Source organism: Danio rerio, chromosome 4, assembly GCF_052040795.2.
Source record: "Danio rerio strain M-AB ecotype USA chromosome 4, GRCz13ab, whole genome shotgun sequence".
Taxonomy (NCBI): Eukaryota; Metazoa; Chordata; class Actinopteri; order Cypriniformes; family Danionidae; genus Danio; species Danio rerio.
The window spans coordinates 76,637,501-76,650,000 of record NC_141024.2 but is presented as its reverse complement, the minus strand read 5'-3'; the positions used below and the strand labels follow the sequence as shown (position 1 = coordinate 76,650,000).

The 12,500-nt window shown below is 43.1% G+C and overlaps 2 protein-coding genes across 4 annotated transcripts in view; both read left to right on the top strand.

The window, feature by feature from the left end:
- Nucleotides 1-12,500, top strand: part of LOC148682569 (uncharacterized) — a 1,090,975-nt gene that overhangs the window by 371,179 nt on the left and 707,296 nt on the right. The gene's annotated exons all lie outside the window — the stretch shown is intronic.
- LOC147845328 (stonustoxin subunit beta-like) lies at nt 5,064-10,098 on the top strand. 2 transcript variants are annotated; one of them, XM_087250607.2, is made up of 4 exons: nt 5,064-5,231; nt 6,367-6,540; nt 6,678-6,724; nt 6,816-10,098. In XM_087250607.2, exons 1-4 carry the CDS (start codon nt 5,218-5,220, stop codon nt 7,340-7,342), a joined length of 762 nt encoding a protein of 253 aa, XP_087106733.2. In that variant the 5' UTR covers nt 5,064-5,217; the 3' UTR covers nt 7,343-10,098. The 2 variants fall into 2 exon arrangements, with proteins under 2 accessions (XP_087106733.2, XP_088507093.1); XM_088650967.1 differs by lacking the exon at nt 5,064-5,231 and having other exon boundaries at nt 6,338-6,540.

Below are 12,500 nucleotides of genomic sequence, written 5' to 3'. Positions count from 1 at the left end.
GCATATAAAGAGAAAATAAAAGAGGGCCAAGAATAGATCCTTGTGGAACACCACAATGAATAGGTTTAGGTGGTGAAGTAAAGGATCCAATATTTACAGAAAAAGATCTCCCCTTTAGATATGAGGAGAACCACTGCAAGGCAAGGCCCTGAACCCCAACAACACACTCAAGTCGTCTCAATAATATGTTGTGACCTACGGTATCAAAAGCAGCGCTTAGGTCTAAAAGTATTAAAATTGCAGAAGATCCAGAATCCATGGAGAGTAAAATGTCATTTGTGACCTTTAGTAGTGCAGACTCAGTGCTGTGTTTTGCTCTAAAACCAGATTGGAAGGGGTCTAGAATATTAAAAATGTCCAGATATGAGGTCAATTGTGAAAGCACAATTTTCTCTAAAACCTTTGAGATAAATGAGAGCTTAGATATGGGCCTGTAGTGGTCAGGCACAGCGGGATCAAGATTAGGCCTCTTTAATAGAGGCTGTACAACAGCATGTTTGAAGACATCTGGAAAAACCCCGTTTATTAAGGAGCTGTTTATTAAGGCTAAGAGGGAGGGGCAGATTGTATCTAAAACCTCTTTAAAAAGACGGCAAGGCAGCACATCTGAAGAACAAAAGGTGAGTTTCATCTGAGAAATTGTATTAAGTAGCTGAGAAGAAGATACAGGCTGAAAATTTGTGAAACTGTTTGATGGAGGGACCGAATCAGAATGATCTATGTCGGTGGGAAAGAGGTGTGATTTAATATCTTGTATTTTCTGAGCAAAAAAGTCAGAGAACTTTATGCACGTCTCCAGATTGACAACAGGAACAGAGCACATAGTTGGATTAAGAACTGAATTAATAGTTTTAAAAAGGACTTTTGGCTTACTTGCACTTTTAGCAATCAAATTTGAAAAATATTTAGATTTAGCCTCACTGACCGAGTCTTGATATGAATTTAGGCAGTCTTTTAAAATCTGGTAGGAAACCTGAAGCCCATCCTTTTTCCACCTGCGCTCAGCCCTTCTGCACTCTTGCCTGAGAGTACGGGTAGATGAATTTAACCAGGGCTGAGGAATTGAACTAACCCTAGACCTCTTTGATTTAAGAGGAGCAACTTCATTTAAAGCAAAATCACAAGCAGAGTTAAAGGTTTCAGCAAGTTGTTCAGTGTCTGAACAAGATGGCAAAGAAGCATTAGCATTTGAAAGAAAGTTGGTGTAAGAATTTGAAAATTCAAGAGCAGAATTTACATGGAAAACACGAGAGAAAGAGACAGGTTGAGAAAGGATGGGCTGATTATATGGAATAATAGGTTCAAAAATCACAGGAAAATGGTCAGAAATACCAGCATCAAAAATGTCAAAGATATGTACAAGAAAACCCATTGGTCAAAACAAGATCTAGAGTATGGCCTTGATTATGAGTGGGGCTGGAAACAGCCTGCACTAAATTTAATGAATCTATCAGGCTCATAAAGTTTTTAACCATAGATTGGCAACAAACATGAATGTTAAAATCACCTAAAACCAACATCCTGTCACACCGAGACACCAAATCAGACAGGAACTCAGAAAATTCATTAATGAAGGCTGTATTAACTTTGGTATGTCTATAGACCAGCACACAGACAAAGGGGCCATTTAGATCAGTTTTTAGTATTTGTGCTTCAAAACTTGAAAGTCTACCAACATGCTGAAGCCTACACTTAAAAGTGCTTTTAAAAACTGTGGCTAAACCACCACCAAGTCCACTAGGCCTAGGAGTGCTGAAAAAAGAACAGTCAGAAGGAGATAACTCGCCAAGAGATGACATTTCCCTATGTTTCAGCCAAGTCTCTGTCAAAAATAGGAAGTCCAGAGCATGTAAAGTAAAAAAATCATTTAAAATAAAAGATTTATTTGACAAAGAGCGAGCATTTACTAGAGCCATTTTTACAGGACGTTGAACCGTTGTTGCGATGTCTGGTAAATGTCTTAATGAGACAAATTTTAAATGGTGAAGATTTCTGAAATGTTCATGTCCATCATCATGACAAGCCTGAGGATGTGACCGGCGAAAGGGAGACCAGAGAACGGGTATATCTGAAAACCCATCAGATAAAGTTGTACACGTTGATCTATAACAACTTTTGCGACGGGAACCCCGATGTATGTAGCGCGGGCGGCGCGTGATTCCAAGAGCAACACAGTGATTGTAGAGATTGACAGGCAGATTCGACCGGGGTTTGCGGTCAAGGTAATGCAGATCCAGTGATGAGTAAAAAAGCATGTTAATAATCCACAAGCCGGAGGGCGAAAATGAGTCCTGAAGCACCGCGTGAACACTTATAAAAGCAAGCAATGATCCCACGACAAGCATCAACACAGACATCCTACAGCCGCGTATACACAGCCAGGTTTAAAAACCGCGTTAGCCAGCACACCAAACGATAACGGCGCAAGTAAATGGGAAAGTAGCCTTTACTGAGACCACCTACACCAAAAACCAGCAATACGACCAACAAGGCAGCGACCGACACTCCAAAAGAAAGTGTTTACTTACTTATGGAAGACGGAGGAAACAGCCCGCTTCGTGGTGGCGAGAGCTCGCGTTTGGCAGGTAAGACAGCTTGACTGAAAGGAGTTATCCAGTCAAAATGTAGGAAAAACGTCATGTTAAAAGGTAATAAAACCAGGCAAAAATAAAACAAAATAAAACTTAAAAAGTAAGTCAAGGTAGTAATAAAAATCAGTCCGGGGAGCAGCGGCAGTTAGACACGCCTGCGTTCACTCAACCGGAAATCAACATTGGGGCACAAAGGGACAGAAAAAGCAATATACGCATATCATTAAGACATATAACACACTCCCTAGGTAGATGTCCAGGACGCATTAAAAAAACATGCCTGAACCACCTCAGTTGACTGATGTGGAGGAGCAGCAACTCTAATCCAAGTGACAGAGCTTCTTACCCTATTTACAAGGGTGCGCCCTGCCACCCTGGGAAGGAGATTTGAGATAAACAAGGTGTATCTCATCCCCCCCCCCGCTGCTTTGCCACTGCGGAGCTTGCAAACTAACTAAGTGACCTCAGCATGGGTGATGGGTGAGTTCACCCCTGCATCTCTAGTCTCTGCTTCCTTAATGAAAGACATGTCAGTGGGGTTGGGGAAATTCTGAAGGTATTCCTTCTACCATCCGACAACATCCCCAGTTGAGGTCAACAGCTCCCCTCTTCCTCTGTAAACAGTGTCGGTGTGGAACTGCTTTCCCCTCCTAAAGATCCGGACAGTTTGCCAGAATCTCTTTTGGGCTGACTGGTAGTCTTTTTCCATGGTCTACCCAAACTCTTCCCAGGCCTGAGTTTTTGCTTACACAACCACCCACGCTGAGCACGCTTGACCTGTCGGTACCTATCAGCTGCCTTGGGAGTCTTACAAGCCAATGAAACCTTGTAGGACACCTTCTTCAGCTTGATGACATCTATTACTTCTGGTGTCCACAACCAGGTTCATGGATTGCTGCAGAGTCAGAGAACATGGACCACTCAGTCTCAATGTCTCCAGCCTCCCTTGGGATCTGGTCAAAGATCCAGAAGTCATCCCTCAGACTTGAGGGATCAGCCAGGTGTTCCCAGAGGACACAATATGTTTGGGCCTGCCAGGTCTGTCCAGCTTTCCCCCCTTGTCAGCCGATCCAACTCAGTTGATAGCTCTGCCTCTCTCTTTATTTGAGTGCCCAAGACATACAGTCAGAGATCAGATGATACAACCACAAAGTCAATCATCAACCTCTGCCCTAGGGTGTCCTGGTGTCATGTGCACTGATGGATACCCTTATGCTCGAACATGCTGTTCGTTGTGGACAATAACAGAACACCACTGAGTTTCAGATCAGGCAGGCTGTTCCTCCCAATCACGCCTCTTCAGGAATCACTGTCATTACCCACATGGGTGTTGAAGTCCCCCAGTAGAACAGTAGAGTCCTCAGTCTGAGCACCTTCCAGCACCTCTTCCAAGGACTCCAAGAAGGCTGGATTCTTTGCACTGGTCTTTGGACTATAGGCAAAAACCACAGTGAGAGACCTATCCCTGGCCCTAAGGTGCAGGGAGGCAACCTTCTCGTTCACCAAGGATTATGCCAACACATGGAGTTGGGTGGTTGGCTAAGTTGGGGAGCTATAAGCAAGCCTCACTGTGGGCGACTTTAGAGTAGAAGAAAGTCCAGCCTTCTCTAGAAGTTAAGTTCAAGAGCCCCAGCTGTGCGTGGAGGTGAGCCCAATTATCTCTAGTTGGTACCATTCCACCTTCCCTCCCAGTGAGGTGACATTCCATGTCCCAAGAGCCAGTTTCTTTGCCCGACGATTGGATTGTTGTGGTCCTATCCTTCGACCCACATCCGTTTCACAATGCACCTGCCCCTTACGATTCCTTTTGGCCTGCAGGAGGATGGTCGCATACATGCCCCAACCCAACATCTGGCTCCAGGGTCGGGGCCTGGCTGCGCCATAATGGGCAACGTCACAGTCCTCGCAATTATTGCGCTAATAAGGAGTTTTTGAACTTCGCTTTGTCTGATCTGTTAGCCAAGAACTTTTTGCCTTGGGATACCCTATCAGAGCCATTAGCCCCTGACAACATAGCTCTTAGAATCACTCAGGCACTCTATACAGGATAAGATGGCCGTTTATATAGGAGGTTTATATATGCTTTTATTTCATAAAACATTATGGGCCCATGAAGGGCCCCAGATTCCTTCAGAATACCCTGATAAAGCGCTAAAGATTTAAAATGTTTATGCTGTATTTAGTGATAATCTTGAGGGAATTAATGACTTACTTTATTTACAGTTGTTTTCACCTAAAACAGAAGGCAGTTTCTTGTCTATTTTGTATGCTCTTGTTTGTCGTTCCTTCAGTGATACTGCTTGTTAACTGCAGGTCTTCAACAGTAATTATCTCATCCACTACACCAGTTTAGTGTCACTTTAACACTCTGCAGACTGGACACATGAACATTCATCAGTGTCAGTAGTACTCTGTATAAACTGTCATATGAGCACATAAATATTGTTTGTTCTGTCCTCTACACAGGCTACAGTCCTTTAATCTCTCTGTTCAGTGCTGTGAGAGTTTGTCTTCAGCTTTAAAATCCTCAAACTGTGTGCTGAGAGAGCTGGACCTGAGTAAGAATAACCTGCAGGATTCAGGAGTGAAGAAGCTCTCTGATGGACTGAAGGGGCCAAACTGTCAGATGGCGATACTAAGGTAAAATAAATGCTACCACATTTTTCCATAATGTAAATGATATTTACACAGCACAGCAATTATGAAAAAACAACAATCAAAATAAAGTGTTACAAAACATAAATTATAATAAATTACATTAGGAGAAGCTTAGGAGGCCTGCAAAATGACCTCCAGCAGGCCACAAATGTGCATGTGTCTTCTCAAGCGGTCAGACATTTGGCATGAAAGCAGGTTCACTCTGAGTGAGTGACAGATGTGACAGTCTGGAGATGCCTGGAGTACCTTCTGCAGGCTGCATCATCCTCCAGCATGACCGGTTTGGTAGTGGGTCAATAATAGTGTGAGGTGGCATTTCTTTGAAGGGCCGCACAGCTCTTCATGTGCTCACCAGAGGTAATCTGACTGCCATTAGGTACTGAGATGAGATACTCAGACCCCTTGTGAGACCATATGCTGGTGCTGTTGGACCTGGGTTCCTCCTAATGCAAGACAATGCTAGATCTCATGTGGCTGGAGTGTGTCAGCAGTTCCTGCAAGATGAAGAACGCTGATGCTATTGACTAGCCCACCCGTTCCCCAGGCCTGAATTCTATTTAGCACCTCTGGGAAAATAAAATGATTATTATATCACATGCCTCCCCTTTCCAGAGGTCTGCAGTTATTACTTCACAATTTAAAATCATGTAAATGAACTGTGAATTAAAGAGATGAAGCACATTGAGCTGCTTGCACAACCAAGCTAGTGTATAAAAACTGATTTCCTGTTATACATTTCTGCAGTGCACTCCTCGGTGTAGTGGTTAGACCTTTGCCACCACACCCTGGGTTTGAACCCTGACTGACAAATGTCTGTTTGTGACTAAATGCCTTTAAAAACACGATGTAAGATATCTAATGTTTTAATCAAGTTTTATTTCTTTAGAAGTAAACAGTTCCCGAAATGAATCTTTTACAACACTGTGAGATTTCTAGAGACAACGCAGCAGTAGATAATTATTAGTTAACCAAGTTATAAGTGCATTTCTATTGTACTGGTGCCTACTTTTCCTTTTGCTATTGAAACTAGAGATAATAACAGCTTCTGCACAGGGGACTGTGTGTTAGTGACGTCTGTCTGTCAGACTGATGTGATGTGCACTGTTTGTGTATGTAGGTTGTCTGGCTGTATGGTGACAGAGGAAGGCTGTGGTTTTCTGTCTTCAGCTCTGACTTCAAACCCCTCACACCTGAGAGAGCTGGATCTGAGCTACAATCATCCAGGAGATTCAGGAGTCAAGCTGCTCTCTCAACAACTGGAGGATCCAAACTACACACTGCACAAACTCAAGTATGTGCAAGATCAACACACTTAATGCAAAAATACATTCATTTAATTAACATGCATTGATTATTGTTTGATTTATATAATTCTACTGAAAATAAAGTGTGTTTAGTGTCACTAAATGAATCTGTGTGTGTTTACAGTGTGGATCATGGAGGAGAGAAGAGGATTACAGCAGGACTGCGCAAATGTATGTCAGCACAAAGATACAGACATACTACATGCATAGGCACACACACACACACACACAGCTTTATAAATGTGTCTCTTCTTGTGTTCAGATGCCTGTTTCCTCACACTGGACCCAAACACAGCACACCCTCAACTCATTCTGTCTGAGGAGAACCGAGAGGTGACTGGTGTGAGAGAGAAACAGCCGTATCCTGATCATCCAGACAGATTTGAGTATTGTCATCAGGTGTTGTGCAGAGAGAGTGTGTGTGGACGCTGCTACTGGGAGATTGACTGGTGTGGAGATGTTGGTGTGTTTATATCAGTGTCATATAAGAGCATCAGGAGGAAGGAAGACAGTGATGAGTGTGCTTTCGGATATAATGATCAGTCCTGGAGTTTGTTCAGCTCTCCCTCCAGTTTGTCCTTCCGACACAATGACAAAGAGACCGTTCTCCCAGTGGAGCTGATCAGCAGGAGAACAGGAGTGTTTGTGGATCACAGTGCAGGAACTCTGAGCTTCTACAACATCACTGGAGACACAATGATCCTCATCCACTCAGTCCAGACCACATTCACTGAGCCGATCTATCCTGGGTTTAGGGTTTATCGTGGATCTTCAGTCAAACTGTGCTGAAGACTGAGGAGAGATTTACCCATAATCCTCTGCAGGATCAGTCTGTAGCAGTGAGATCCTCTGGAGCAGTGGTCACCAAACTTGTTCCTGGAGGGCCGGTGTCCTGCAGATGTTAGCTCCAACCCTAATCAAACACACCTGAACAAGCTAATCAAGCTCCTACTAGGTATACTTGAAACACCCAGGCAGGTGTGTTTAGGCAATTTTGAGCTAAACCCTGCAGGGCACCGGACCTCCAGGAACGAGATTGGTGACCCCTGCTTTAGAGTCTCTTCTCTTTATCACATTAATCCTCCTGCTTAGCTTCTGTCTCTGAGAGTAAGCAGAATCACAGAAGAGAAACACAAAAACTACAGCCAACTTCAAACAGCAGCAGCTCCATGTCACCATTGTAGAGAACAGTGGTTGGCTTTCTTGGGCTATTTCTTGACTCGATTTTAGATATTTTTGACAAAAGGCAGTCTTGCTGGAGTCCAACATGTGCTGAAAACAAGCCTTCAATGTGAACCAAAGTCCCGCGCTGTTCATACTGGGAATGGACAGCCCTCAACTGAGTGCCTCTGACTCCATACTCCAAGAGCACCGCCCACAGAATGCCACAAGGGAGACAGTCGAATGCCTTCTCCAAGTTCAAGAAACACACGTGGACTAGTTGGGCATACTTCCATGAACCCTCCAGCACCCTAGTGAAGGTACAGAGCTGGTCCAGAGAACCACAGCATGGATGAAATTTGTATTATTCCTCCTCGATCTGAGGTTCAACCATCACCCGGATCCTCCTCTCCAGTACTCTGGCATAGACTTTTCCCACTGAGGCTGGGGAGTGTGATCCCCTATTGTTGGATCACATCCTCAGGTCCCTCCTTCTTAAAAATGGGAACCATCACCCCAGTTGCGTAGTCTAGAGGTACTGTCCTGGATCTCCATGTGATAATGTAGAGAAATGTCAGCCAAGACAGCCCCACAACAGTCTTGAGATGAACAGAGTGTATCTCATCCACCGCTAATGCTGAGAACTACCTCAGTGACACTAGCTTGGGTGATGAGTGAGTCAACCCCTGCATCCCCAGTCTCTGCTTTCTCAATGGAAGAAATGTTAGTGGGATTGAGGAGATCCCCAAAGTAATCCTACCACTGTCCGGCTACATCCTCAGTCGAGGTCCTCCTTGAATTCCTCCTAGGCCCAACTTTTTGCTGTCACAAACCACCCGGGTTGCAACCCAATTGGCCTGTTCGTACCAGCTGCCTCGTGAGTCCTACAAGCCAACCAAGACTGGTAGGATTCCTTTTTCAGCTTGACTGCATCCATTACTTTGAGGGTCAACCATTGGGTTCATGGATCGCCAACAGGACAGGCACCACAGACCTTACAGCCACATCAATTGTGTCAACAATGGAGCCAAAGAGCATGGACCATTCAATCAATACCGGCTCAATGTCTCCAGCCACCCTCAGGATCTGGTCAAAGCTCTTCTGGAGGGTAGAGTTCCCTCTGATGTGTGGTTCAGCAAGATGTGACTCTGCCAGTGGATCCAATTCACCACCAGGTGGTGATCAGTTGACAGCTCTGCCTTTCTCTTTACCTGAAGGTCCAAGACTTATGGTGGGAGATCAGATGATACAACCACAAAGTCAATCATCAACCTCTTCCCTAGGGTGTCCTGGTGCCATGTGCACTGATAGACACCCTTATGCTCGAACATGGTGTTTGGTATGGACTGTGATGAGAAGTCCAACAACAGCACACTACTCGGAATTACCACATCCCAATCACGCCTCTGCAGGTATCACTGTCATTACCCATGTTGAATTACCCCAGTAGAGTCCTCAGTCTGAGCCCTTCCTGCAACACTCTCAAAGACTCCAAGTAGGCCAGGTACTCTGCACTGGTGTTTGGCACATAGCCACAAACAACAGTGAAAGACCTATCCCCGACCCAAAGGCACATGATGTTCACCGGGGAAAACGCCAACACATGGCAGCTAAGTTGGGAAGCTATAAACAAGCCACCAGACCACCGCCTCTCACTGTGGGCAACTCCGGAGTAGAAGAAGATCCAGCCCTTCTCATGAAGCTGAGTTTCAGAGCCCAAGCTGTGCATGGGGGTGAGCCCAACTAGCTCTAGTAGGTACCATTCCACCTCCCGCACAAGCTCAGGCTCCTTTTCTCCCAGTGAGGCGGCATTCCATGTCCCAAGAGCCAACTTCTGTTCCTGACGATTGGGTTGTCATGGTCCTAACCTTCGACCACAATGCACCGAGCCCTTATCATCTCATTAACTTCAACTCCGCTGTTGAGTTACTTTAACTTATAGTGATAACAAATACACTGAGTGGAGTACGCTTTACTCTAATAATTGAGCTGTGTGTGTAATGAGTAATGAGCTTTCACATTCACTCAGAACAGCTCATTCTTAAACTGCTTAGATTTGAGCATCAATAATCAGATGAGCTTGAGCTGATGTGTGAATGGATGATCATTATATCAAATGTTGGAATCATCTATCATCACAGTGTAATATAAACAAGATATATATCGAGTCGGCTCTGGAACTCCTCCTGATCTCTGTAATTGAAGCTCTGTTTGCGTGTATGTTTAGAACAGCCTACTCTCTCAAACTCAACTGCGCATTGTTTTTCAATTGTATTGTCTTTAAATTTTGTGTTTTATTCTATTGATTGTTGTAAGATTGAAGTACAGTGACGGTGTCAACTGTCGAGAAAGGCTCCTTTAAATAAAATGCTTTATTATTATTATTATGCCATTCACTACTGCCGTATTACCTGTCTACTATTAAGATATTAGCTGTTCATTAGTGATTATGATCTTATTCTGCATCATTAATCCCAAACGGAAAACATCTATTAACAGCTGATAGAAAGTAATTATATATCCAATATATATATCCAATGCACCTGTGTGAAACTTGTTTACACAACTCTTCAATTAGCAATCAATCCTCATCCTTCTACAAAAGATGCCACCTCTGTATTGCTATTTGCAAGCATGGATCAAAGAGGCCACAAGCATGGAAGGAGAGTAAAGGCCATGGCAGAGGGGCCCGAGGAAGAGGAGTTTGTATACGTGGTGGAGGAGCTGCAGCAGCAACAGGACAAAATCAAGCACAAGTTCCAAATATTGACCGTGTCATCCATCATGGCTTGTCCTTTAGAGAGGCTGGACAAAGGGTCCAGCCCATTCTGAGTCGGAGCACTTTTGTCAGGCTGTTTAGGAATGAGAACCGGTAATTCCCTGTGTTACTGTAATGTATACCACTGTGTGTTTTTTTCAGCTTTACTGCATTGTCCTGTTAGCAGAACAAACTGTCTACAGTAATGCAGATATTTTATCCATAACATTCATGTGACTAATGCTTTTACTTTATAGAATCCACACATTACCACACACTGGTGGCAGAGGAAAGATATTTGGTATTGAACAGGAGTCTGCCATTGTAGATATGGTAGTGGCAAACAATACAATCAGACTGTGTGAAATCCAGGCAGCAGTAATGGCAGATCAGGGAGTATTTAGAAATAGAAACAGTGTGAGTTTGGCAACTGTAGATCGAGTCCTTAAACAGAACCATGTGAGAATGAAGCAGCTGTACAGAGCCCCATTTCAAAGAAACTCTGACATTGTAAAGGAGGCACGGTTCCAATATGTGCAGGTACAGTTGTTTTTATTATTGTAATGCCGACTGGAATAATTTGCTTCATGAATTTTGCTCCTTTTTTTTTTTCTTCCCCCCTCCCCTTTCTTAGAGAATACAGCTTTTCTTGTTTGCTTTGAGCTGGTTAAAGAAACTGGGTTCCACTTCATTTTCATTTTCACTATCCCAGCAGAGCAGAAGACAGGTCTTGTAAATGTGTAAACTCTTTCTCATTGGGTTGACACATTTCCCCACCATTTTTCAAAACAGTTGAACACGGAGGTCATTCGAGCAGTCCAAACTCCATTGTTTTAGTTATGGTAACCAAACAGAAACTGTCTATTCCTATCTATTAAACACTACCAACATCAGTCTGAAATCACTGAAGCAGCGGTTTGACACGTCACACAAATCTTCACTCAGCAATCAGTCTGCAAACCTTATAAAACGGTGGAAGCTCTGTGTTGTGTTTAGTGTGTGTAAAGTGTGTTTAGTGTGTGTAAAGTGTGTTTAGTGTGTTAAGTTTGTTTAGTGTGTGTAAAGTGTGTGTTTAGTGTGTGTTTAGTGTGTGTAGTGTGTGTTTAGTGTGTGTAAAGTGTGTTTAGTGTGTGTAAAGTGTGTTTAGTGTGTGTTAAGTGTGTTTAGTGTGTGTTAAGTGTGTTTAAAGTGTGTTTAGTGTGTGTAAAGTGTGTTTAGTGTGTGTAAAGTGTGTTTAGTGTGTGTAAAGTGTGTTTAGTGTGTTAAGTTTGTTTAGTGTGTGTAAAGTGTGTGTTTAGTGTGTGTTTAGTGTGTGTAGTGTGTGTTTAGTGTGTGTAAAGTGTGTTTAGTGTGTGTAAAGTGTGTTTAGTGTGTGTTAAGTGTGTTTAGTGTGTGTTAAGTGTGTTTAAAGTGTGTTTAGTGTCTGTTTAGTGTGTGTAGTGTGTGTTTAGGGTGTGTTTAGTGTGTGTAAAGTGTGTTTAGTGTGTGTTTAGTGTGTGTTAAGGGTGTTTAGTGTGTTTAGGGTGTGTTTAGTGTGTGTTTAGTGTATGTTAAGTGAGTTTAGTGTTTGTAAAGTGTGTTTAGTGTCTGTTTAGTTTGTGTTTTGTGTGTTTAGTGTGTGTTTAGTGTGTGTTAAGTGTGTTTAGTGTGTGTAAAGTGTGTTTAGTGTGTTAAGTTTGTTTAGTGTGTGTAAAGTGTGTGTTTAGTGTGTGTAGTGTGTGTTTAGTGTGTGTAAAGTGTGTTTAGTGTGTGTAAAGTGTGTTTAGTGTGTGTTAAGTGTGTTTAGTGTGTGTTAAGTGTGTTTAAAGTGTGTTTAGTGTATGTTAAGTGTGTTTAGTGTGTGTAAAGTGTGTTTAGTGTGTGTTTAGTGTGTGTTAAGGGTGTTTAGTGTGTTTAGGGTGTGTTAAGTGTGTGTAAAGTGTGTTTAGTGTGTGTTAAGTGTGTTTAGTGTGTGTTAAGTGTGTTTAAAGTGTGTTTAGTGTATGTTAAGTGTGTTTAGTGTGTGTAAAGTGTGTTTAGTGTGTGTTT

What these genes read in the sequence shown, in the direction of transcription:
- LOC147845328 (XM_088650967.1), top strand. Translation starts at nt 6,344, where the DNA reads ATGTGCACTGTTTGTGTATGTAGGTTGTCTGGCTGTATGGTGACAGAG. An exon ending in TACACACTGCACAAACTCAA is followed by an intron (nt 6,541 to 6,677) that starts GTATGTGCAAGA and finishes GTGTGTTTACAG; the next exon opens with TGTGGATCATGGAGGAGAGA. An exon ending in TACAGCAGGACTGCGCAAAT is followed by an intron (nt 6,725 to 6,815) that starts GTATGTCAGCAC and finishes TCTTGTGTTCAG; the next exon opens with ATGCCTGTTTCCTCACACTG.